Source organism: Haemaphysalis longicornis, unplaced genomic scaffold (assembly GCF_048455015.1).
Source record: "Haemaphysalis longicornis isolate Haplotype H1 unplaced genomic scaffold, Haemaphysalis longicornis Haplotype H1 scaffold_8, whole genome shotgun sequence".
NCBI lineage: Eukaryota > Metazoa > Arthropoda > Arachnida > Ixodida > Ixodidae > Haemaphysalis > Haemaphysalis longicornis.
This window is the reverse complement of record NW_027526445.1, coordinates 45,353,535-45,379,808: the sequence shown is the minus strand read 5'-3', so window position 1 is coordinate 45,379,808 and position 26,274 is coordinate 45,353,535. Positions and strand designations below refer to the sequence as shown.

The 26,274-nt window shown below is 49.5% G+C and overlaps 1 protein-coding gene and 1 pseudogene across 4 annotated transcripts in view; one reads left to right on the top strand and one right to left on the bottom strand.

Moving 5' to 3' along the window:
- LOC144149640 (uncharacterized) overlaps positions 1 to 26,274 on the top strand; it is a 108,749-nt gene that overhangs the window by 56,231 nt on the left and 26,244 nt on the right. For 2 of the 4 annotated variants that reach the window (XM_077681294.1, XM_077681290.1), the window contains exons 1-2: positions 19,159 to 25,128; positions 25,223 to 25,336. The exons of 1 other annotated variant lie outside the window; for it this stretch is intronic. In XM_077681294.1, the coding sequence (XP_077537420.1) occupies positions 24,921 to 25,128; positions 25,223 to 25,336 (322 nt within the window). In that variant the 5' untranslated portion in view covers positions 19,159 to 24,920. Of the gene's footprint in view, positions 1 to 8,938; positions 9,051 to 19,158; positions 25,129 to 25,222; positions 25,337 to 26,274 lie in introns of those variants that run through there. One more of the 4 variants, XM_077681291.1, reaches the window with a different exon arrangement.
- LOC144149665 (uncharacterized) lies at positions 881 to 5,269 on the bottom strand (annotated as a pseudogene).

Genomic DNA, 26,274 nt, shown 5'->3' with positions numbered 1-26,274 from the left:
GCCGCGTGCCCGGAACGATCGACCACCACGCACGAACGCGATGCCTGAAACCACGAAACGACGGAAACAAGGAGAAAATAGCACTCTCTCTCTCTCTCGCTCTGGACGTTTGGTCACCAGACAGAAACAACCTCTGTCCCGTGACTTTTTGTCGACGTCACATGCTATGTCAGGACCTTTATGATCATGTGACAGGAGTGAGAGGGGGGTGTCGGGCCGATCGGGTGTGAAATGAGGCTCACCCGCAAAGATAAGAGTGGCCTACAGCCTCACATGTCATCTAGCAGTCTTGCAATTACCGTAAATCAGTTATTGTCAACTACTGCTGTTAGACGCGCCTGCTGCTCTCCTTGCACTGTGGCACTACGCTCTCTCCGCATTTCGAACGAGGCAGATGTCGGTTCAGTTGCATCAGGCCCTTGCGCTGCCATGGTTATCTGTGTGCTGTAGGCATTGCAGGCTTGTACTTATTCTCCCGTCTCCAATATCTTGTTGCCGCCCGGCTGTGGGACCCCAGGCATGCCTTAAGCCTTGTTGTCAGGTGTCTCGGCATGGTCAACTGCAGACGGCCTCTGGGCACAGGCACCTGCTTATAGGCTTTGTCATCCTGGTAACTAAGTGGCAATGCACTGATCCTCAAAGGTTTCCGTCTTGGTAATGATTTCTAAGGGCTCTCTTTTTGCCCCTTTGCCCTCCCTTGAGTGTAGAGTCGATCACAAATGTGGTCGATCACAAATGTGGAACACCTTTATCCGCTGTATCCGCCGCTCCACGTGTATCCGCAAAGCAGCAATCTCCTTTGTAGATTTCACTTCTTCAGGTGAGATTGTGACACCCTTCAGGAACGGCGGCAGGTTCAGTTTTGTTCCGTTCTTCTCCAGGAGGTCTTCGATGCGAAAGCCGTTATCTGCCATGACCATCTCCGTCATCAAACTTCAGATCTAAAAAACCACTCCTGATTACACACTCTCTGCCTGAGCTTGATCCTGTGAAGAGCTCTGACACAAAGGCGACAAGGCCATTGGGCCAATGAGTCCCTTGAATGTGTTTGTTGACTTGTATTGAGAGTACGTTGTGGACTGTACGGACAAGGATGATGGCACCTCGCACACTATTTCTGCGGCATCCAGGATTGCTCGAGTCGATGAATACTTTTCCTCAAACTCGGGTGGCTTTGTTGCTTCTACAACTCTCCCGGGAGCCCACAGAGGCAACAGGCCTAGTTTGGCATACAGGAAGTTGATCCACGATGTGCATATTCGGGGCGCAGTTGACTGGGCAATGCAGAACCTGTGTGCCAAATCATCTTCACACAGGCCAAGGCGCAGTCGGACTAGCACTAAAAACAGCTAGTTTTCCGTGCTTAGTTTCCTCTTCTGCCCCCACGATGATCTGGTTTCACTGCTTTTTGCACATAGAACATTGCACCCATCATCACCGGGGTTCAAGTACACCAGAAGTTTTTTTGAAGTGTTTATATCAGCTTGGCAGCCCCGTGCAAAACACCACGTCTTCATCGCAGTCCTTGAACCGTTCCACGGTGAAGGGAGCCGTTCTGTCGCAGAGAAGGCCCTGTCGGCTATCCCGCGAGCTCCGGACTAGGGGATCCGTGCAAAAATAGTTTTCTTCTTTCGGCAGCAAGTTGGCAACTCAGGGACGCCTTCTCCAAGTCCAGTTTCTCGATGGTTCCTTTCGCAGCAACAAGCTGCTCCTTGAGTTGGCAACACTCGTCTTGGAGCCGCGCGATTTCGTAGTTTTTCTGTTTGACTGCTTCTGTTAAACGTGCATTTTGACCTTCGGGTGCTGCCTCCACTTCAACTGGGATATGCATAGGTTCATTGTCTAGCACTGCTGGGCCTAGAACTGGGTTCTGTCTCCTTGCTTCTGGTGAAGCACGTGGCTTTGGGGGCCTCTGTTCTTTTTTGTCCTTAGAAAAACCAAAAATTGACGGTACTGCCGAGTCCCGAAGGAGGCTGCGCCCACTGATAACACTAGGTATAAAGTCCGACGACCTGAAGTGTTTCGAGAGCACACCTTTGTTGATATGCTGACATGAAATTCGGGGCCTTCATCCCTCTTGATTGCAACAAACCACTTCTTGTAGACCATTGCATTTAATTATGCTCCAACTAATACATGGACAAAACCCGACGTTTCGAAGCCTGGTCGGATTCTTCTTCAGGGGTGACTGGGGCCACGCTGCAGCTGCGTCTTATAGTCTTTCACTGTTGCGGCCCTCGCGCAAAGCCCTTCGCTGTTACACGTAATCCGTGTGTCGATTAAGGTTCCCAAGGGTTCGTTGGATATGCCACGACTCAAGGAAAAGCTGCTTCCTCCAGTTCGTCTCCCTTTCGAGGATGGCCGTTCCGGAGAAGTCAGTTTTGTGGTCGGCCACTTCACAGTGTTCGGCGACTGCGCTGTGTTCTCTATTCTGTTTCCGTGCGTTGTTTTTGTGTTGCCTAATCCTCTCCGGTAGGTTTTTGCTTTCATCGATGTATGAGGCGTTGCACTCAGTGCACGGAATGCGGTAAACGACCCCGAGTGCTTTCTCTATTGTCGGCCGGTCTTTGGGGCGGGGGATTAGGCGACCTATAGTTGTTGAAGGCTTGTGGGCGATGCGCACTCCTACTCCTCTGAAAATGCTGGCCAAGGCCTCACTCGTTCCTGCCATATAAGGCACCGGCACGCGTTTCAGAGTTCCGACTGTCGGTGTCCTTAGAGAGTTTGTCACCCTGTTCTTCTCTTTGCGGCAGCATCGGGGTGAATGAACTTTTTCGGGTGGCCGTTTTTCTGGAGGTCCGCAATTACACGGCTTACTTCTTTTTTTGTTCGGATTCGGACGAGCAAATGGAATCAGCTCTGTTAAATAGTGAGAACACAACAGAGGCTCTGTGGTTAGCGGGGTGGGCCGAATTAAAATGAAGGTAGCGGCCGGTGTGTGTCAGCTTCCTGTGGACGGAGAACACCAGACTCTTGCCTCCTTTTGTCACTTGGATGTCAAGAAAGGGAATGGAGCCGTCTCGTTCACATTCAACCGTGAACTGGATGGCCAGGTGAACGGAATTTAGCCGTTTTTCCAGGCTGTCAACTGCAGAGGTCTTCACTATGCAGAAACAGTCGTCTACATACCGAAGAAAAAGTCTTTCATCAGTTGCATGCCCGTGGAGCCAAATTGGAGAGCTTTTGCAAGGACACGTGAAGTCATGGTTGTGATCACGCTGTTCGTAATTCTGAAAAGATAGTGGGTACATAACTGCAACATCTATTTGTACTTTTATGATGGTTCTACAAAACATCTGATGATTCTACAAAACTGAACTTTTAACACTCTGGCCTAGGACACAAATTGCAGCACGAATATAAAAGGTAAATACCAAACTTCAAAAATACAAAGCGACAAAAAGAAAAGCATTGCAAAGCTTGGATGTCACGAAAATAATCGCATGAGAGCTTTATTTACAGCCTTTGCTTTCGTTCATTGCATGCGGGGCGTCAACTGAACTTGATGCGCGTGCATGGTAGCTTGTTTGGAAAAAAAAGCGGGGAAGAGGACAGCTAGGATAGCATGCGACCGCTTATTGGTTTGCAAGAACCAGTGATATCATGTAGCATTCAAGCACAACTGCTATCTACGACAGCGCAAGTTTCCGCAGCAGGAAGTGCAAGTTCTCTCATTTGTTTTCAGCGGTCGGCTGCATTAGGCAAACTTTAGAGGAACTTCCAGTACTTTCAGTAGGCAAACTTTCTTCGAGGAACTTTTCGGCACGACTAGGTAATAAGAGCAACTAAATCTTCGGAACACGCTTCTGGGCAAGCCAAGTTGCGAAGCAGCTGTGGTTCTTTATTGCGTGGTTCCTCAAACAATGTGCTGTATTGTGGGTGAACCATTAAAATTGCTGGTTTCACGCCTGAAGCTGCAACTCTCAAAAAAACATGATCAGTTCATCTTCTGTTGGTGTAGGTGTAACTGGCAGTACAGCCTGTGGCAGGCTTTCACACCTATCCTGGCCATTGGTCTCTGGCTGCATGAGGTCCATCCTTCTCTTTTTCTTTTTCGAGGATGTAAAGTCAATTTCTCTCAGGCCCTTGTATTGGGCATGAGGCTTGAAGGCTGGCAGCCACACGTTACTGCGTTCTGTGCTTGTCCTGGCATCCCGGATTCGAACTGCTGTCTTGACAGCAAACAGCATTTCCCCTATGTGTGAGCGAGCTTCACCCTGTCCTGCCATGCATGTACAGCGGGCTGCGATGATGGTTGCATCAGCGCTAGCTAGAGTCCATGCTTTCAGTGGTGGATCTCGAAGCTGCTGGGAATGGTTCACCTAAAAGAGAAATCAATGAAAAATTTTAAGCTTATTTAATTTCACATTTAAAAAGCCCGACAAGAGTCAAGTAACCGTTGCCAAATCCCCCCTCTGCCCCCCCCTGGCTCCCCATGTCCTGGCCGCATCACAAGTCACGGTGGGAGCAGTCTGTCTTCATGTTTACCCAACCGGCAAAACCACTTCGGCTCATTGACTAGCCAGAGTCACTGTTGTTGATTAATCAGTATTAATAATTGCAGATTAGGAGATGTTACTCTAGCGATGCCTACATGAGGAAGAAAGCCCAAATGCAGCACGAAGACAGTTGGTTACTCCATTAGCAAATCGACTGTAGGCTGATGACACATGCTGCCACATTAATAAGATTTCTTGAAGGTACTTTCACACTAGAAAAATGAGCGAGAGCAGTCGCGCTGATGCGGCGCCAGTCTGCCGAAATGAAAAACCACCGGCTTCCGTGCCGGTGCCGCTAATGCCACAGTTAAGCATGCCTCTTGCGAGGCAGAGTTTCTTGAACCAATTTCCAACAGCCCGAAAAGAAAAATGGGACGAAAGACTAGACACGCAGACCCAGAGCTTCCCAGGCAAGAACGAAAACAAGCGCGCATTTGCCCTTTTTTTACCTCACTTTAAACGACGACACGTTTCGATGGTAGATGTGTCGCTGCCAAGCCCTTAACAAATCCACTCGTAAAAAAGTTGTGCGCCTCCACGGACTTATACATTCTCATCTCCTCTTGAGTGGCGTAGTTGGTGCCCAGCACCAGGTAGTTGTAGATGTCTGGGTAAGTTGTAGGCGGTAACAGCGCCGCGTCCACGATGGCATCTTTTCCAATGCATAGCGTGTACGGGTCAACACCTTCACACATCTCCACCTTTGCTGTGTACCGCGCAGGTGCAGGGCCCACTAGGTCCTCGAAGTATGATTGGGGAAATCCAGTCATCGCAACTGGCGGGTGCATCCTGAGCGTAAAAGCAGTACAGAAGAAGTAGGCTGGGCAGAGACCGCCTGTTGCACTGCCACATTCTGTCGTAGGTTCTCCAACCTGGCGGATCGCGCCGGAAACCACACAAAATGGCGGACATGGCATCAGTTGAAAACTATGTATTAAAAATGAGTTATCTGTTGGGGCGACTTCAAACTGCAGATGGGGCAAAAAAAGGAAGGTCTGTGCAGTCAATATTTTTGTAAGGACACAGAGACACACTCTTCTTAGGCTTTCAGGCCATTCCGCCCCTAAAATGGCCAACACAAATGCGAATTTTTATTTGACAGGTCGAGTAATACACTCATGAGCAACGACTTACTTCCCCTGCCGTTTCTTTTTCTGGCCATCTTCTCGTGACTGGTTTAGTCTTCTAACATAAAAGCAAAGCCTTGTCAGGACATAAAACTTGGCTCATTAAAACGTGGGTAGTTTAATTGTGAGGCTATCTCCATGCTGCATGCAGCCGATACTATCTCCAAACTGCAACTTTACTAGTGACATGACATCAAGAATGGTATCACTGGAGAGCTTCTGTTGGCTAAAATGCACAGTGAATATGTCTTCCAGCTGCTTGACTGCTTCGAAAACTGCCCGTTAGGGACACAACAATCCTCATTTATCACAAGTTGCAGTAAATTGGCACGTTTTGTCTTATGTTGCCAGAGCTGCCCAAAAGAATACTTTTGCACGTTTCTCGCAATTGATATGGGAAAGAAACTTGCTAGTGACATACCCTGCCATGTAATGTATGAGCCAGCTTCCTCTGGGATCAAAAGGAACACTGTGGAGCAGACGTTCAGCTCAAGCGGTCTTCCGAGTCAGTGAACTTATATAAAGCTTGCTAATGCTAGTGTCTGGAACAGCAGCATCATGCACGCTCAGAAGGGAACTTCAGTCCTCACTTCCTTCTGCTTGCTTGACGTTACCTGAACTGACTACTTCAGCAAGAGTGTAAAAAGAAAGACTGTTAGCGACAACGAGGAATTGTGTCGGTGTGAGGTGGGTATTGCAGCCGAAGGATTGCCTGACAATTGTTTTCCAAAAAAATGCTTTCCGAAAATTATTCCAAGATGGACTTCTGACTAAATCGAGACACGAACTTGTATTCGTGTGCTGCAAGAGAATCCAACAATTGGAGGGTGCTTGATATTGTCGCCTTTTAACCGTCAGTGGCTGGTTTTACCTGAAAATCTACCGGCCCCTTTTGCATGGGTTTCCGACTGAAACAAGAATTCTAGAAAGTCTTTCATCAGTTGCATGCCTTTGGAGCCAAAACGGAGAGCTTTTGCAGGGATGCGTGAAGTCATGGTTATTTTGATCACGCTGTTCGTAATTCTGAAAAGATAATGGGTACGTAACTTCTGTGTCTATTCTTTTATGATGGTTCTACAAAACATCTGATGATTCTACAGAACTGCTGATGCTGCTGATGGTTCTACAAAAACATGTGGTACTGCTGGAGACGGAAAAAAAGGCAACTGTGGGTACGGCAGGTGTTTCAGTATTGGAAGCAGGAAGGCATGTATCGCTGCAGTAACTGGATTGTCTGCCGGTTGGCATTGCTTTCGATACATGGGATTATCTGCCTGTTGATATTGCTTTCAATAAATGGTAGAGGTAGACTGCAAATTTCATTCAAAAGCTCGCATGATGAGCTAAAAGTAGCGCACGTCGTTTCTTCCTTCAGGAACGACACCTGTTCGAAATGGCACCTTGTGATAGCCGGCATGTCCTCCGCGCCTGCACCGCTCCTCTCTGCATCAAGGAGGATATTAATTAAGCAGTTGGCGGTAGTTGCCCCGCAGCGATTTCCACTTCTTTTCACGTGTTCTGCTGCGCAAACACGCGAAAACAATGACGACTTGCTACAATAACTACATGCACCAGATACAGTGCAGGGGACAGAAATGACCTACCTCCGTCCACAACACCAGGCGCCATGCTGCTACCACTTGCGCCCACAACGCATGTTGTGATGTCAGTTCTTGTGATCTTTATGCTTTGCCCGCCACAGAGCGGGCCCGGCTGCGACGGCAGCAATCAGAGCTGCGGCGTCGAAATCTAGCGAGTTTGTCATCATGTCGGCGGCCATCATCCCAAATGACAAGATGTGACGGCCTGGCACAACCGGAAACTGCCGTCCACTCTGCTTCCACCGCTTGTGCCCATAGCGGGTGAGCGTAGGCATCGGCGCTGCGCGTGTGCCAGCGCACATCCCCGTCTATTTTGGCAACGTGGGACGACGGCGACATGTCAGATCATGGGAAAAAACCCTGCATGTGGTTGTGGCTTTAGCGACTGGCTGTCTAAGTGGTTACAGCCAAGATTTACAACTCAATTCGTGCATTGAACAGCGTTCCTGGTTCGGAGTATGTTCTGGTGCATGGTAGAACGCCCATGTAGTAGATAAATAGATTAAACTTATTTGGCTGGCAGAGCAGGCTGGCCGGCCCCCAGCCAAACGGCCTTTCTGGGTGGTACAAGCCTGCTGCAAATTCCTGGGAGCAGGCAGTTTTGCCTGCTCCAAGGACTACTCCCAAACCCATGTACCCTGTTCCACCCCTGGGATGGTGACCACAGGGTAGCTGGAGGTCACCACGTACGCCTGTCACCCCGCAAACACCTGGCTAGTTATTTCTGAGCTGAATGCCACTATGGGGTTTCGGGGGAAAACAGAGGGGAGCAGTTTTTTATGTGGGTGCAAAAGAACGGTCAGCGGCTTTACCGTTACTGGAGGAAACCTGTAGTGATCATTGGCCGCCACGAGACGCAGTCGCCGCTCACCTTTCGCTTTGACAGTTCGCTTGCTTGGTATGTCAAACTGGACAGGCGTTCGTGTATTTGAGGTGGGCCCATGCGTTGCCATTGTTATCTCTGTTTGCTATAAGAATCACATCCTGGGTTCTTGAATGACGAGTGGCCACTCGGTAGACTGTAAGCCTTGTGATCAGGTGTCTCGGCATGGTCAACTGCAGACGGCCTCTGGGCACAGGCACCTGCTTACAGGCTTCGTCAATTTTCGTGCGAGTCACTAAGAGGTAATGCCCTGATTTGTAAAGGTTTAGCATCTCTTAATTTGATGGTGTTTTCTAATGGCTCTTCTTTTAAGCCTCCATACACCCTTGGCTATAGACTACGGAGCATGATTGGGGAGATTTCCCCCATCTTTTCACCAGGGGTGGAGTTCTTAGGGGGCGGTGCAAGAGAACCCTGCTTTTACGCATTTAGAACAGCAGGTGCTGCAAAGCTGCAAAAGTGGCAGAATGTTAAAACAGGAACAGCTGTTCTAACATTCTTGCAGGCTCTTGCAGCTTTTTGAGAAAGGAAAAAAAAAACCTAAGAGGGAAGGCTGCTTGAAGAAACAAGGACTGGAGCGAAAAAAAAACAACTAGTATATGTGTTTTCTTCAGCTCAGTCCTTGTCTATTAATGCTGTTTTTGTCAACTTTTCGAGCTTTTTGTTGTAGTTGCAGCAGCAGCAAAGTGCAGTGCACACTACTTGGTCTTCATGTCCCCGTGTGCAGTGTGTTCACGAAGCCAGGTACTGTAGCTTAAATTTTGTTCGTGGTCACACTGCTTACAGGAAAAATGGTTTTTTTTGGTGATTGTCTTGGCGCGTTCCCAGGGATCACGGTGCCGACCCACTTGGGGATGGTGTCGACCCAAACGATGATGCTGACTGGCGACAACACTCAACCGGCACCGGTGGCGCTGGGTACAAGTCAGCTTGGTCGTTGGTATCGTGAGATTTTACGTTGTCAATCTGGTTGTAAGACATTTCGCTGAAAATGCTTTGTGCCGTCTCCTGGTATCCCACTTGCCTGGTGTCATGGTCGTTTTGCCTCTTTTGGGGCTCAAAATAGCCAGAAGTCCTGCAGAGCAAACGTAAAGGTACATATATATTAAAAATGTGGTTAGTTTGTGTTGAAACGACATGGCTAAATATTCTAGCAGATAGCAATAAAAGGTTTAAAACATTTTGTTGTTAAGTGTACGCTTGCTACGCTAGTATGTGGTTTGGAGCACAATTTTAATTTATTTTAAAAAAGTAACACGTCCTTGCAGCGGTTGAACAAGGTGGCCGAGAAGGCAAAGATTGAGCTGTCTTCTTTAGTCCACTTTGGTGCTGAGACAATTTCTTGTTTCGCTCGTTAAACATTTTTTGTATGTGCTCAAGGAGCTTTCTGCTGGTCTTCCTCCCAGCGGGACACCTCAGAGTGGTGTTTTTGTTCTCCCAGTGCCAACTTTCGTTTTTTTAATTAAATCTAGACATTGCTCCTTGTTCCGCACTTTCCTTTTCTCGATTCCACATTCTTTGTTTCACAATTCGAATTTTTTTTTCTTTCACTGTGAGCAACTGTGCAGTGTTCTGATTCCTGAAAAGCAGGCACGTAATTTTTGCCGTCAGTTCATGCGAGCTGACTAGCATTGATCTACAATTCTATAATAGCAATCAAAGAACACGATCCCCATACCCTGTGGAAACACATAGCCACGGTAAAACGTGATATTTGCGTGCAGTTTGGTGTATCATTGTCCAAGTATATTATGATTTGTGGGCATGTATTTCAGTGACACTTAGCTTTTATGTGTAGTGTTTCCATGGCCTATGCATGCCCTGGTAAACTCCTCTATCATTCCTGTGCAATTCTTGACATTCCGTAGATTTATTTTAAAAATCTGCTGCGAATTTTGCTGACGATTTATGTGGGAAATGAACATTCGGGGGCTGGTGTGTTTTGGTGAAAACGTGTTTCTCGATTTTAAGCAGAGTGACACAACTTGATAGATTAAGTTTTACGGTTGCTCGCTTGTATGGCCCTTTGCGAGTGGAGGAAGCTCATCGTGGCTTCCCTAGACTGCGGTAAATCGCCACTCTAGCTGAGCCTTCGGGCCTTACCGGGTGGGATTATATCGGCAGAACACAGGTCAGAGGCAAAAATAAAAAAACGTGCTTGCAGCCCGGCTGCGGCAAGCACGTTTGCTGCTGCAATCGGACACATACTATACGTTGTAACATCATAAGAAAATGCCCTTGGGTGCAAGATGGCTCTTCCAACTTCTTTTTCTGGACTTTTTCGAGCACATAAAATCCTGTGGGCTGTGGTACTGCTTATCCGGTACTCTTTTTTTTGTGCCACCTAAATTAGAGTTCACATATCCCAATTCAGAAACACACAGTGATAATGTCCCTACTTAATAGATAAGCAGTCATGTCTGCTGTCACAGTTTCCATACCTGCCGCAGCTTGACTGGCCCGAGATGTCCACACACACGTCAGATAGTGACGCGCAGGCAACATTTGCATTGTAAAACGCTTTCTGCTGCTGCGACATCCCCTCTGTGTGGTCTTTTGGTTTAACAGACTGCTTGGGATACATGTCCACCGCTTGCAGCTCATGTAAGGCCTTGCAAGGGGCCGGAAGCAGCTGGGTAATATTTTGCAGCTGCAACAACTGCCTGGCTCGTTTTTCTGCTTTGATGGAGGTTAACTTTTCCTCCTTCTGTGTCATTTCTGCTATTGTTTCCGTGAACGGGGAAACAATGCCCAAAAAGTAGTCCTCCAGAACGTAAAACGGAGACAGTTCTGCCGGTTTTCTGTTCCCTACAAAGGGGCTGTTGTAGTCTTGGAGGAAGAATGACGAAATTCACTACATATTGGGCAAAATGTAAGGGCTAATGAGTGTTCTGAGCACAGAACCACATTAAAAGTGATAGCAGGAAACTTGATGAAAAAAAAAAAAAAAACAGAATACGAGATAGGTACTGCTTACAAGTAAGACACATGCAAGCAATGGTGCACCCGAAAGCATCTATGTAACATTAAAAACAAAGTGCATCAATTTTCAGAAAACTTCTACAATGCTGCCCTTTTCGTTCAGCAGCGGCTTTTCTGCAGGTTTTCGCCATTCCTGAGGTTGGCTCGTGCACGATGCATGGTCGTAGTTGTTTAAATAGAAAGCAACTGCGGCACACTGCTTGTAGTTGCCCGCACTGCCATAGCGACAGCTGCACTGGCCGTTTTTGATTGTCCGAGGCTGCACTGTCAGCTGGAAATTTAAATAGGGCCAACGGGTGTAGCTCAGGCACAGGGTGAGCCCAAATAAAGGCAAGTACAGTCATAACAAAATGCCTATCTCGAGCTTTGTTGAAATGCAGACTCATCTCACGTGCGAACACGTGCTAGGCCACGTTGGTTTGTTTACTTACCTTCAAACCGATCTCGTACACGAGCGATTCGCAAAACTCTGACAGGTTAGACAAGCAGGAGCTGCACGTGCCGACAGCAGCCAATGCTTTGTCTACGTCACGGGAGCCCTGATGTCAGCAGTTTGGGGCCTGGCGCATAGCGAGGTACTCAACGCGTCGTGCTGGTGCCGATATCAAAAGAGTATCCATTCTGAGCTTTCTTGCGCATGCAAAAATTTTAAACTTAAGATCTATGATATAACACTTAGCATTTAAAATTGCTGCGAGATATCGCCATATACGAAGGAAGCTTTTTACACAGCTCACCTTCGCAATTTTGTGTTGGTGCTCCTTGAAAGCACAAAATCTAATCCCCCCCTTCTTAAAAAAAAATGGCTAAACATGAAGGTTTGTTCATGGGAACTTGAAATAAAGTCAAAACTCAAAGTTAACAAAGTACTGACACGAAATTTTCGTGTTACATTTTTGCGTTCCAGAACTCATTTAGTGCCGTTCAATTAAACTTGGCAACATGCTCATTAACACTTCTGCTCAGATGACAAGTTCATCAGGAGACAGGGAGTGGCTATTTTGCAGGGTGTGCGCAAGCACAAGTGTCCCTGGGAGAAAAAAGCACTCCTTTATGTGGGGAGGGAAATCCTCTTCTTCATCAATGACTAGTTAGTGATACACAAGCGGCACCACATCAGCATCATCTGCATGCTCTCGAACGGGAAGATAATGTTGGACAACCAAAAATAGCCCCTCAAAAGTCTTAATAGAAGAGCTGTCATTTTTTTTTGCTTTTTTGTACTCCTGCTGTAGATAATTGTTCCTTTAAATGCCATTATTAAGAATTCTTCTATCACAATTTTGCCCTCGTATGTTAAGAAATGTGCAATGGCATCTTTTTTGCTGCGAATTTAGGCATGCATCCATTGGTTTTTCGTATAGGCGTATGTTATTAACTGTTGTAACCTTTTTGGTTAGAGCATTTCCTAATTGTTGCTCACAGAAGAACTGAACATTTGAGCCTAGAGGTGATGAATGAAGAATAACCTCTAGCTGCTGATGAACAACAACTCTTTCCACAATTTCATTCCTGCCGGGTCGGCGGATGTCGTCGGCAGCGATCTTGGCTCGGATCCTCTCACCGGCCAGAGCCTGGGCCTCCTGGGCCTCCTGTGCCTTCACCGGCACTCCGATTTCGCCAAATTCGCGCTACACTTGTCCCTGTCTGTACTTAGTCTAGTTGAGGATGACTACGGGAGGTGGGCGGACGGCCGACCAACTCTGCACAGCCCAGGAGCCATTCCAGGACTTGACGCCCAGCCCCCCCCCGCCGTTGTAGGGGTGCTGAGCAGTCTCTGGTCTAGTCCCAACTTGTGGCAGGACCTTGTCAGGAAGAACTCGACGAAAGAGTCGGTGCCGGTAAAGTATTCTGCTCCTAACCGGGGAGGCAGCCTTCGCCACGTGGTCCAGAGCTGCCCCGACCTTGACGGGCCTGGCGTTCCAGGGCCTTTGCTGAACTATCAAGGGAATAGTCCTGCAGGGGTAGCCACGTAGCCTGTCTTCGGTCTCGATCCGCAGGAATTCTGTCCCGCCTCGTCTCAACGTGAACTTTGACTTGTTGGCCACGGCGCCCAGGGCATCTACCCCAGCTTGATGGCCAGCACATCGTGGTAACTGGCCCCGACAACCTGGGTGTCGTCGCCGCAGACCAGCTGCCAGACCTTGGGCTGAACCTGGCCTGCCCGTACGTCATAAATGAGCTTCGTGGAAAACTGGCCGAAGATGGCATTCCAGCCGCTTCCGACGCATGAGGTCGACCGCAGCCCGGACATCAGTCCTCCTGTCACCTGGAAGGTGTGTTGGGCTCCGAAGCTGGGCGGTGACGTCAGCGTGGCTTGCTGAAAGCCGGCCAGCAGATTGGCCGTCACCTCTTCGAAGTCGGTGCGCTGATGGCTCTGGGTCAGGCGCCATGGAAAGCCGTTCGTGGTCCGTTGAAAAGCCATGACCTCGGCCGTCATCGGCTGGTGGTCGAAGCTGGCAAAGTCGTAGGGAAGTGAGTACTCCCCTAGCTGCAGCCTGCCCCAAATCATCTCTTGCCTGGCCAGCTTCTTCCAAAGTGGCTCCTCTAATGTGTTGCAGGGCCAGCTGGAGTACGCGTTCCTCGAGACCGCAAACCAAGACGGGGAAGGTAGACTTCAACGGGGCTGGAAATGGCGATTCTGATTTTCGACAGCTCGGTCTTGATGAGTGCGATGTTTTCTTGCCGGTGGCAACTCTGATCCCGCCTCTCGAGCTCGTCCAATTCCACCCTGTCCAGTAGGAAGTTTTTCCGTGCCTTGAACTTGCGTGCTTCATGCTTCCTTCCGCCTTGAGGGCGTACTCAAGAGTGCCCAAAGACGACGCTCCAGCACGGGCCCACTCTTCGGACTCGAGGTACTGCCAGAATGTGCGGGTGTCTGGCCGGTCGCGGTGAGGCAGAGACGCCAGATCGTGGATGGCGCGGCAGAAGTCGTGGGACGTGTAGCCGGCCTGGTGGGCTGCAAGCAACCCACGCTCATCCTGGCCTCCCTGCGCCAACTTGCGTGTCTCTTCAATCGGATCCCAGCTAGGGACAGGCGGGTGCATGGTGCCGTACAGGGATGCGCACTTGTAGAAGCACACCCGCGTGTCTGCTGGCAGGGTGACATTCTCCTTCTTGACCAAATCGGATAGTTTTTTGCAAGCCATCCTGTAGTGCTCGGAGCCTCCATCAAAACAGCCGGCTCTCTCCAGCGTACTCCACCAGAGTGGGTCCGTGAACACAACCTTAGTGAGCAACAGATTCGTCATGCAAATGTACTCGAAGTGTTTGAGCTGGCGCAGGGTCCGCCGCAGCTCGTCCTCCCCTCTAAACTTGAGGTAGTACGCCCAGACGTAGGAGGCCTGGACATAGCGAATGCCCAGGTCCTGAGGTGATCGCGGGGGGAAAGCCGCAATGGCCAGTCTGTCGTCTTTGGGGTCAATGAGGGCAGCTTCAAGCACCTCTTTCCAGTCGGGCCCTCTTCCGTCCACCAGTCCGAGGTCGGGCCTCACCGTGCGCTTCACCCTGTCCGCCAGCTCTTCTATGGTGACCGGCTCCATCCACATCTCCGGGAGGAGGGTTGTGTTGGCGCGGTACAGATCTTCCAAGCACGTGGGAGATTCTGGGCCGAAGAGCGCGTCGCCCACGTAGGCGCAGAGCAGGAACGCAGGGTCGTACTTGTACTCCCGCGCTGCCAAACTGAAGCAGACGTTGATGAACAGCTCAGCCGTCGCGGCCTGAAGGACAAACTCTGCTGTGCTTCGGACTGCCAACTGGGCGTCGTCGCTGAGCTCCACTCTGGTGAGGTGGCCGACGTCGTCCTTCTTTGGGTCTGACAACATGGCCAGCCATTCTTGGGGCGGGTTCAATCCGTACCAACAGTGGGCGGCGATGTGGTCCTCTGCTGCTCGGAGGAGACGGTCTGCGAGCTTGCCGCCCCAAGCTCCTTCACATCCCCTCCGGACCCATTTCCCGACCATTTGTCCGTATTTACACGATTGTTGGTCGACCCGAATGTAGGTCGACCCCCCCACATCGCAAGTCGAAAAAAAAAAAAAAAGCAGAACACACGAGCACATTCCACAACCACAATATATTGATCACTTGAACTACAGCTCGTCCTCGCTAGTGTCCTCGTCGTCACTAGTGCTGCTGCTGCCGTCACTGCTGCTGCGGTCCCACAGCACGTCGTCGTCCAGTGTTAGCCCGCACTTCGCAAACGACCGCATCACAACATCGCGCGGAATGGCCGACCACGCGGAAAGCACCCACCCGCACACAGTAGCCAGCGAGGCCCTCTTCACACGCCCGGCTGGAGTGAGTTCACGATTGTCCGCCGACAGCCACTCGTTGTACTCGCGGCGCAAAAGGTCCTTGAAAGGCTTGTTTACGCCCACGTCAAGCGGCTGAAGTTGCCCCGTCAGACCACCGTAGATCACCAACATGTCGGTCTCCTCTTTGCGGAGCTCCGCTTTCACCTTCTCGGTGAGGTGGCCGCGGAAGGAGTCCAACACGAGCAGGTTGGGGAGACCCTTCCTGAGGGAAGCGCCCGGCCTCATGAGCCACACAAGGCGGTACCACTCGACCACCATGTCCTCCGTCATGTAGCCCTTCTCATTTGCTCGCACAACGACGCCTCCGGGGAACACTTCTTTCGGTATCGTTTTCCTCTTGAAGACGACATACGGGCGGAGCTTGGTACCGTCCGCCAAGCACGAAAGCATGACAGTGAACCGCAGTTTCTCGTTCCCTGTCGTGAGAAGGTTCACCTCGCGAGCTCCCTTCGCGCTCATGGTTGTGTTGCTCGCCATATCAAAGTACACAGGGGTTTGATCGGCATTACCGATCTGGCCGAGCAAGTACTGCCGAGAGTCGCGGAGCTTCAAAAAATATCTGTGAAAAGCGAGCACTTTTTCCTCGTAAGCGGACGGCAACTTCTGGCACACGCTTGTACGACGGCGCAGAGAGAAGCCGGCCCGCTTCATGAACTTCGACGCCCACGACCTGCTGGCTTTGAAGCGCGACCTCGGTATCCCCGCTTCCAAAGCGAAGAGACGGGCTTTCTCTGTGACCATTTCACAAGTCACCAGCAGCGACCGATCGCGCAGTTCGGTTACATACGCAGCAAGCTTTGCTTCCAGCTCGGGAAAGCGTCCAGATTTCGGCCCGCGAAATCCTCGGCGTTTGGCATCACACGCGAATATTTCGTCGCGCTGCTTTCGCCACTGCCGCACCACCCGCTCGCTCACACCGAACTTGCGTCCCGCCGCGCAGTTGTTGCTTTCTTCAGCATGCACAATAGCGGCCCTCTTAAATGCCGCTGTGAAGGAGCGCCGAAAGATTTTCGGTCCGGGTGAAGTCATGGCAACGAAGAAATGTCGGACGCCGAAAGAAAAACGTGCCGAAGGCTCACAAAGAACAAGGAGAAGAGCTCTTCCGTCAATTACTGGTACCCCCCGTACAAGCCGCCAAGGAAGAGCGCTCACCACTGTCACGTGATATGACGTGCCGCGACGCATCCGTGACGTCTACAGCTGCGCGGACGCCGCTGTGAGAGCTGCCGGCCGGCACTCGCCGAGTGCCGCACGCCGTATCAGCGCCGGCATGTTTACAGGAGGCTCCTCGGAGAGTTGCGCGCGCCGTTGCCGTTGGAATCTGTCGTGGTTTCGGGCCTCTCTGAGGCGCTCACGCGAGCAGCGTCGTGTTCGACACTACGCTTCGCCGCGACGCTGCTCGTGAGAGCGCTTCGAAACGGCCAACGGAAGATGCCACGTGTGTTACCGTGAGCCCAGTAAGAGCAGAAAAAAAAAAGTATTGCGAGCGAGCGTTAGGAATAACTGCAATACGTAGAGTCGAAAAGCAAACGCACAGTTGCAACTACGCCGTTGCGTCCCCGATTTCTTGTTTGGCTTGCCATCACCAGCGGCACAAGTTTCAGTTTCGATTGTAGGTCGACCCCCCAACTTCAGATTTTCAAATTTGAAAAAATGGGTCGACCTACAATCGTGTAAATACGGTAGATGCTCTTGAGGCCGGGCCCCACGGCACCCAGGGCACTGTACCAGCTCAGCCGGGGTCCTGAGTCATCCCAGACCACTCCAGAATACTGGCCTCCGTAGCCAGCCCGCAGAAGCTTCTTCCAGAACGTGTCTGACCCCTGGAACAGCAACGCCGTGACCTTGTGGCGCAAACCGTCTGCCCCTTTTGCTGCCTTCACCATTTTCGTAATTCTTCCATTTCCCGTCTCAAAGGGAAAGGCGGAGCAAGTCATAACTGTCCTAAATTTTCCACACAGTTTCCGAGGTGCAACAACTGGTGCTTGTTAAATGTCATAAAACATTCTCCATACAGTCCTTTGGCTCTTGCCACGAACACTTGAAGCAGCCACAAATACTTGAAGCAGGTGTCCTAGAAGGACAATACATATAGCTATAGGTTATAAGCTTAAAAACGATCCAAAGTTTCATGGAAACGAGGGTCATATGCGATGCATTTCCTTTATTTTTGAGAGCTGTGACGAGTTTCTACCAACAGATTCTTATTTTAAATGCAAAATTATTTTGTCTCCGTGACTGCAATGATTTGTTTCAGCCACCATCTAGTGTCATCAAATACTCGTTCAGCTTATTAGCTTATTCCAGCGAGATGTCGCTGCAGACATTAGGCTCATATATCGGGCCCTTGCCTCTGATTCATGTTGGTTTTGCCTCCCATTAATCCACTGTTGCTGTTTTTGTGAATTGCGTTATGGCCACAAAATTTTTCTAAGTGCTGTGAATGTTGCAATCTCAGAAAACTGATCCGAACATTGGGTAGTTAGGTTATAACCAGCCAATATTGCAAGTTCAATAAGTTGCATCATAAGTGCCCAAGGTGATAGCGAGTCAGAGCCCCCTCAATATGCAACTTACTGCAAAACTCGCACGAGTTCAATTATGAAGAAGGGCAGTCTTCCAAGCTTTGGTATTTCAATTCCCCTCTAAATGTGCCCTCCAAGGCTGTCCAGGAAATATTCATACATTTGTTTTTACCTAACATTTGAGGTGGCTCAATAATGTGACGGTGTTTTTTAAACTTCTGGTCAAGCATTTTTTTTCTCCCTTTCTTCCCCATGACTATAAGAGGGGGTCAGGCTGGGTATGCAAACCTCATTAGTATGGGCAGTTCTGCCTTTTATGGCCCTCTACGCCTGGTCGTACCCATCCTGAGTATGGATAAAAGTACACAGTATCAGTATTATTACTTGCTGCTTTCATGTTATTTTTCTAGACTGCATTAATTATGACAGGTTCCTAACATCAATCCAACTGTAGTTAAGTGAAAAACAAGAACTTCCCTATCCGAAAAGGCAGCGCGCTGGCGGGCAGCGCTCAGCGCGCGCCTGATTTCCGGACCAGCGCGCGCACTTTCCAGCGGCGCTGGCCGCTCGAAAGCGCGTGGCGCTGGCCGCTCGAAAGCGCGTGGCGCTGGCCGCTCGAAAGCGTTCGAAAGCGCGTGGCACTGGCCGCTCGAAAGCGCGTGGCGCTGGCCGCTCGAAAGCGCTCGAAAGCGCGTGGCGCTGGCCGCTCGAAAACGCTTGTGCTGGCGCTGAAAATCGCGCACGCTGGCGCTGAAAATCGAGCGCGCTGGCGCTGAAATTCGAGCGCGCAGTCCCCTGAAAGCACGCCCACTAGCAGCTAGAACCGGCTGTGCATTATACCAAACACAGACCAGCCCTAGAAGCTATCGTGCAAGCATTAAAACATCTACTCCAGTTGTAAACAACAAAATTTTATTAGCACTCCAAAAGTTGAGTTTATACTTCTAGCGAACTTTAACCCAGGATGAAGAAAGAAAAGACGAAACACACGCTAGACTTCAACTGGGTTTATGCAAAAGGGAACAGAAAAGCACGCATATATGTACATGATTCGAAAAAACAACCAAACAAACAAGCACATGATTCCACGCGAATGAAACACCGCAATGTTCGCACGCTCTATCACTTTTACACTGAATCACAAACAATGCCTGGTCACATCACAGCGCCTGTTCTTTACCGACAGTGTGCACACCAGTCGCCGATTGCACATGATCAAGAGAAGGGGTGTCCCTTGATCATGTGCAATCGGCGACTGGTGTGCAAACTGTCGGTAAAGAACAGGCGCTGTGATGTGACCAGGCATTGTTTGTGATTCAGTGTAAAAGTGATAGAGTGTGTGCGAACATTGCGGTGTTTCATTCCCGTGGAATCGTGCTTGTTTGGTTGTTTTTTCGAATCATGTACATATATGCGTGCTTTTCTGTTCCCTTTTGCATAAACCCAGTTGAAGTCTAGCGTGTGTTTCGTTTTTTCTTTCTTCATCCTGTGTTAAAGTTCGCTAGAAGTATGAGTTCATTAGTCAGTAACCAGCTCGCCCAACTCTCCGCTTTATTTGTCCGAGAGGTGATCTATGCTGCTTTATTAAGCACTGGCAGCTGGAAGAGCACCCTCTTGAGTTTCTTCGGCAGGCACGGCAACGGCAGGCACGGCAACGGCAGGCACGGCTACGGCAGGCACGGCAACGGCAGGCACGCCAGGCGTTTTCAGGCGCATGAGCCTGCCCCTTTCAACGAAGAGGTCCCGCAGGGCCTTCCGTCCCCGTGCGATCCTCTTCGCGGGTGGCTCATCACACGGATTATCATGTACCACCTTTTGCATGGCACCTGCAAAACGGCACCAGATGCTCTGTAGTTGAACCACTAGTACTGGATTTGAAAATGAACGCAGATCAAAATGTCTCACAAGCATTTGCAAAACCTTGTGGTGCTCACAACAAAACGTGAAGCATTTAGGGACTGTCCAGTTACACAGCCAGTTTGCTGACCCACTTGTGAGACTTTGCACTAACTGAGAGATTGAGGTTTAACATGCCAATGCTACACAAGCGATGAGGAGCGCCATACTTGAGGAGTCCGGATAATTTTGACCACCTGGGGATCCGTAACGTGCGCCGAAATTTCAAACACAGAGGCATTATTGCTTTTCACCTCTATCAAAAAAGCAACTGCCAAGGTCGCGAATCGCATCCATATCCTTGGGCTGAGCAGCACGTCTTAGCCGCTGAGCAACCACGGTAGGTGTTGCACTAAACTGACATTTATAGTGATAGCAGAGTCCTTAAATGCTTTTCTGGTCATGAAACTGTGCCGTCACGCTGTGGGAGAGCTCCGTGCGCTGCCCAGGGAGGCTGCACCACGGCACTGGTGTTGATCGGAGGGCAGGGCAGCAGGGGAAATGGTCGGAGTGCGTTTGGCAGGGAACGGACGCTCGGCGCCTTGTCAGCAGTGCGCTTTCGCTTCATGCGTCGTGGACTGCTGAAATGGACTTGTCATTTTGTGAGTGACGAAAACATTTGGCGTGAACAGACATGCTGCTACTGCATTCCTGCCTGCCGGACTGGCTACAGAGCAGCGGCGGCCGAGCCCGATGCCCTCTGATCTGTGGTGGTGCCCCTCGCCGATAGCATCTGTCCCCGTACGAAACTTGGCTGGGAGTTTCATGACCAAAGAAGCATTGAAGGACTCTGGTGATAGGGTAGGACACTGTCAAGACAGGCACACCCGAGGCACATACACAAAACTTTATACAAAGTCCTCAGGACATAAAATTCCCTTCGCTCTCAGAAAGCTTCGTTAAAAACAGGAATTTACTCTCCCTGCACTGCCATTCCAAAAAGAGAAAGTGGTTACCAATGCCACCACTGAGCAAGCAAAGAAAACAGGGCGCAAGATAAACTGGGATGTTGCCCAGATTCTGTCCATAGAGCACAACGTATAAGCATGCCTTCATTTGGAATTCTTGGTTATCCAGACTGAACTACAGAAAATCAATAGGACTGGTGGCTGCAAGTTCCCCAGAGATGCCAAAACTCTGGCAAGATCACTGAAGGCCACACAAATCGGTGCTTTCAAGTTCATTGCGTAAAACGAGCCGCACTGCTCCCAAACATCAATTTTTATGTTTTTACTTGGTCAGTGATCTGCATTTCATATTTTCTGCAGTTCGTACCATTAGGCTTCGATAAAGCGAAACCACGAACAAACCAAATTGATTGAAAGCAAACTGTATGTTGCTTGTTTTGAGTTTCTTTTTCATAATAAAGAAATGAGCAAGCAGAGCTTGTTTTTTTTTTTTTTTCATGTAAATTATCTCGGGTGTATAATCTCACATTTAGCACAAGGTTGTGCAAAATGTTGGAGGGCATGCTGGTGGCATGTGACACCTCCCGCAAGATCCCAAACAAGCAAGCCCCCCCCCCCCCCCCCTCCCTCTATCAAGGCCCTTCTCCCCTTAATCAACAGCTAATTTCAAATTTCCGTGCTGTTGTGGGATTCTCCCTTTGCCCTATAGTGTCCACACCCCGAGCTACACTGCATACAGGCAACATTGGCATGTGACGTTCAGTCTATAATCCAATCCAACTGTGGTTAGCAGCCCAATAGCATATGTTCGATTTTGTTGCTGGGGCATGGGCTGCTGTACCCGAGGATACCGCGGCATGGTTTTTCAGGGGCTGTGCCATAAGAATGCACTGTATGGCCCGGGGGAAGGCGACCTGCATGGAGGACTTGCAGATGTTGGAGCCAGGACACCAGGAGAACAGGGCAGACTTCAAGCTGAATTCTGAAAACTTTTCTCTGAGACTGACTCAGAGGATTTTTTTTATATTTTTGAGATTGATGACTAACACTCGGCAAAATGTTAGGTGAATGTGGATTCCGTCTTTTTCCTGGCGAGGGATCGTTGCCGCCACCATCGTGAATTTTTGTGTCGTTTTGGGATAGAGCACCCTCCGCACTCTGCCAGTGATCTCGACTTGCATGCAGGGGGGCACCTACTCGGAATGGTATGGTAGTTTTGGGCCGCCTGATAGGGTCAAACCAGCTTGCTACATAACTGCACTGCCTGCATGGTAACATTTCACTGATGCAGATCAACCTGCCCTCCTTCAAAATGCCCCCTTACACATTATAGCCTCCACTTTTGTTGGCGTAGCTGGCAGAGAGGCCACTCCGCCCGGCTCCTGGCGGTGGGACTGGCCAGTCAACGTCCGAGCCTGCAGCTCCTTGGCTGACCAAAAATTGCGGGCCAGCTCCCGAGCCACACGTGCCGGCGCCCGACTAGCCATGATGTAGCCGAACTTGGCTTCTTTGACTAGGTGGCCGGACCCAAGGTGAACCTGTAACAACAAAATACACACAACATAGGAACAAAGGCTATTCCCAAATTTGGGCGAAATCTACCAGGAGCTATTACCGGCAGGCTTGGAAATAGGTTGCAGGAAGTCAACAACAGAAATTGGTTAACATAGAATAAACTGAATTTAAGTAATACCAGCAGCTTTGGAGATGCAGTCTTCAAGGAACCACGCAGATAAAATACAACTTTGTTTTATTGGAATGATTTGGTGTTTTAGTGCCTTGAGCACTTACTTGCTTAGCAGCAAATGATGCTTTATTCAATCATAAATTAATCCATGAAATCTAAAATTTTGATTCTTCTGCCCAATCACGTTTTGTGACGTCTTGAATGACGTAACAGACAGGTCTTCAAGTAAATGTTAGTATGCCATGTAGTCTGCAGTGGACTGTAGGAACATCCAGTTTACCTCAGAAGAGTTGAAGCTTGAGCTGGTTGGTACATAAATTTGAGAGTAGAGGGCGGCGCAACGAACGGGACGACGCGAAGATGAGAAACAGAAGCGCTTACTAACAAACAAAGGATTTATTGCATCGGGATACATGCTGGTCGACCACAAAAAACACGAAAGAAAGAAGAAGGGGTAGGGGAGAAGGAACAAGGGAAAGCAGCACCAAATTGGTTGCTAAAAAATGCACAGCAATGGTGACAGGAGACACGTGTCAAGTTCTGAGATAGTGAATCCCTTTTTTGATGAGCGAGATGTCCGGTGGGCTAATACAAACTTCACCGCGCTGAGAAATGCAAAACACCTCATAAATCTTGCGTGCCTTCTGCTCCCGATAACAGCCCAATACACCGCATTTTTCAAGCAAAAGTGTGAAGCCACAACTTTTGCAGTGCGCAGGAAGGTGCCCGCCAACAGACCCATTCAGTGCTTCAGCGTGTTCACGCAAGCGGTCATTAATGCAACGGCCTCTGTCTGGCCTATGTAGCACCTTTTGCAACTGAGTGGGATGCTGTACAGCACTTGAGATTCGCATTCAACATAAGGCCAAGCATGTTTCTTTTTGCAGGTCTTGGCTGGACTGGGCTTGCAACTAACTCTTCTGCACAGGCGTCGATCGGCGCAGTGAAAACAACGCAAACGCCGGCTCTTCCAACTACTTTCTTGATATTGTGTGACATCTTATGTACTATCGGCCGGAAAAGTAACCGGACCACTGCTCAGGCAGCCGGAGCGGCTGCTGGGCCCTCATGCGATTGTTTGTCAAGCGTCAAGCACCCGGGTGAGGGCGAGGGGAAGTTTGGCGTCAAGCATGGCACTCTCGTCGTGAGCGGATTTCAGCACAAAAATGGCGCTGATATACACTGCCTTTTCGGATAGGGTTACTTGCATGTTGTGGTACCGGGGTCCTAGCGCCCGGCCGCTGCTCCCAAGAAAGACACCGAGTCCCAGGAAACCACACCTTTAGTCAGGTCAGAACCGAACCCGTCCTCAGACGTCCGATCTCCTCGAAGCCCAGGCATGCACTGCCCCAGTCTCTCGTCTCGTTTCAGCGCGCACACGCTGTGCGTGCCCCGAACTACCTCTTTCTCCTCCTTTTCTGCGCGCAGTTCCCACAATGTTGGAGTCGTCTTGGGGAAATTTGAGTGAGTAGTAGTGTGTACACTGCTTCCTCTGGCAGGGCTCCATGCCTCCAGTAGCGCTCTCGTAGTACTCCAAGCAGTGTTGGCAGGGAGAAGTAAAGAAGCCAGCTTCTCCACTCACTGGCTTTCCAGAAACTCCTCTCATGCAAGGACCGAGGCAAGCGTGTAAAACTGTGGCGGGCAAATGCTGAGGAGGCGCTTGTCCAACTTGTCTACTGTAGAAGGGGCACCTGCATGCACAAAGAGAAATTGTTGAATTGAAGCTTTCATTCATATAATTTACAAGTTTTATGACGGCTGCCACTTTCCAAGGGCAGAGGGACAAAGCAATGAAGGACACAAAAAAGAGTACACTGACACATCAGCAAAACACAACACGCACGCACGCTGGCAAACACAAACACAGGCAAGACACTATAACTTAGGAAATTTTATGTGGTGATTATGAATCGCAGTACCTTCCTTTTGAAGTAGCTATCCTGATGGGACACTTTTGAATGAAGTTCTTTTTTTGGTAATTGGTAATGCATGAATTTTGCAAGCAGGTTGTTCAGGGTCCCCCTAAATATTTCCACCACTTCAAGCAGAGCAGAACACGCCCCGGTCATGCAATCAACGGCCAGATTTGTTCATCTTCCAGTTTCATCTGTTGTTCCTTAGTTTTTACCCGCCGCGGTGGCTCAGTTGCTAAGGCAATGCGCTGCTTAGCACGAGGACACGAGTTCGATTCCTGGCCGCGGCAGCCACTTTTCTGATGGAGGCGAATTGGCCGCGAGGGCCACCACTGGAGAGGCCGGCGCTGCGATCGTTTTGACGTCACTCATGGGATCGCCATTCCTGCCTTGCTCCGGCTCGCTGGCCTTGCTGCGTAGTTTGCGTGACGCACCGCGAACACGTTTGTGGTCGCGCTTTCTACGTGTGTTTTCGTGTCAATTTTCGGCGTTTTGAGTTCGTTCTCAGTGTGTGAAGCGTAATTTCATAACCTGGTTACTTTGTGAACGTATCAACAGTGGTGGGTTGGCCGCAAACGTAAGCATGGTAGCGTATTGTTCGGTGCCGCAGTGCCGGACGTATGCGGCCGAACCCGGTGTAAGCTTTCATCATTACCCCAGATGCAAAAAAATGCGGGAGACCTGGCTAGTGAAGCTGAAAATGGGAAAAGATGCCAGCGCTCACTCACGGGTCTGCAGCAAGCACTTCCGTGACGAGGATTTCGTGTACGCCGCCGCAGCTAAGATGTTCGGTAAGTAACAGCTGACGTGTGCTCGCTAGCGCGCCCGGCAGCTTATCGCGGCCGTTCATCAACCGTGTCACTAACAGCAGTTAATTTGTGGCAGGCTGGAAGAAGCGTGGTCTTGCACCCGAAGCTGTGCCGTCCCTGAATCTCCCCGTCCGGCCCTTGGACCGCCCGCGACGCCCTGAACGCCGTCCAAACCGTGCGCAAAACAGTGGTGAGTGAGTGGAGTTTATGAAGAATGAAATATCGAGAAAAACGAGGACGCGTAGTTCCGACAAAAATAACGAGCGCCCGTCTACCCAGCCACTTTCATTACTTCCACTAACCAAACCATAAAAATAAACCAAAGCGGGTCTCGTATGCCAATCGATTTCATTAGGATACATTTCATATCTCCGTAAAACGCAGTAATTACGAGAGCAGGCTCGAAGGGGCTTTTCACAGATGCGTCCAGAGGCATCATCAGCGCTTTTTTGACAAATGAGTTAAGGACTTGGTGATGCATGACAGCTAGAGTGAGAAACGAAAGATATGTAGTACCCATGCCAATGATACAATTCGCAGATCTAAATTTTGCCCTACTGAACATTTTTATGTTTATTCAGGCTTTTTCTCACACGTGGAAGTTTTTTTTTTTTTTTGGGTGGGGGGGGGGGTAGTCGCTGTGTTGCTTCTGCCACTTGATGCACGTTTAGGACTCGTTTGTTTTTTATTATGCCTGTCTAGAGGCAAAGTTCTGTGCTTTCGCATCAATTTAGGCTACTGCCTATCGTAAGTGGGTAGTGTTTTTGTGTGACAATGTAATGGGCAACGAGCTTCTGATTGATACCTTTCAATAATTTCACATTTTTTGTAAATAGAGCGTTTGTTTTGATGGTGCATTTGCCTCATAATGGCACGCATTAGCTTATAATGCAAGCTAATGTTACCGTCATTTCTTCTGTGTATATTGTTGCAATGTTCACACTATGTTTCTATGGTTTTCCCTGTTTCCAACGTCCTGCCTGGGCCATATAATTCAAGGCTTGTGAAAGATCTCATTACAACACTGTCTTTTCAACCAACCTATTGTATTCAATCTTTAGTCACGTAGCCTTGATTTGTTTTACTATTTGGCGTGTACGCTCTGAAAGGTTGAGAAAATTCGGGTGG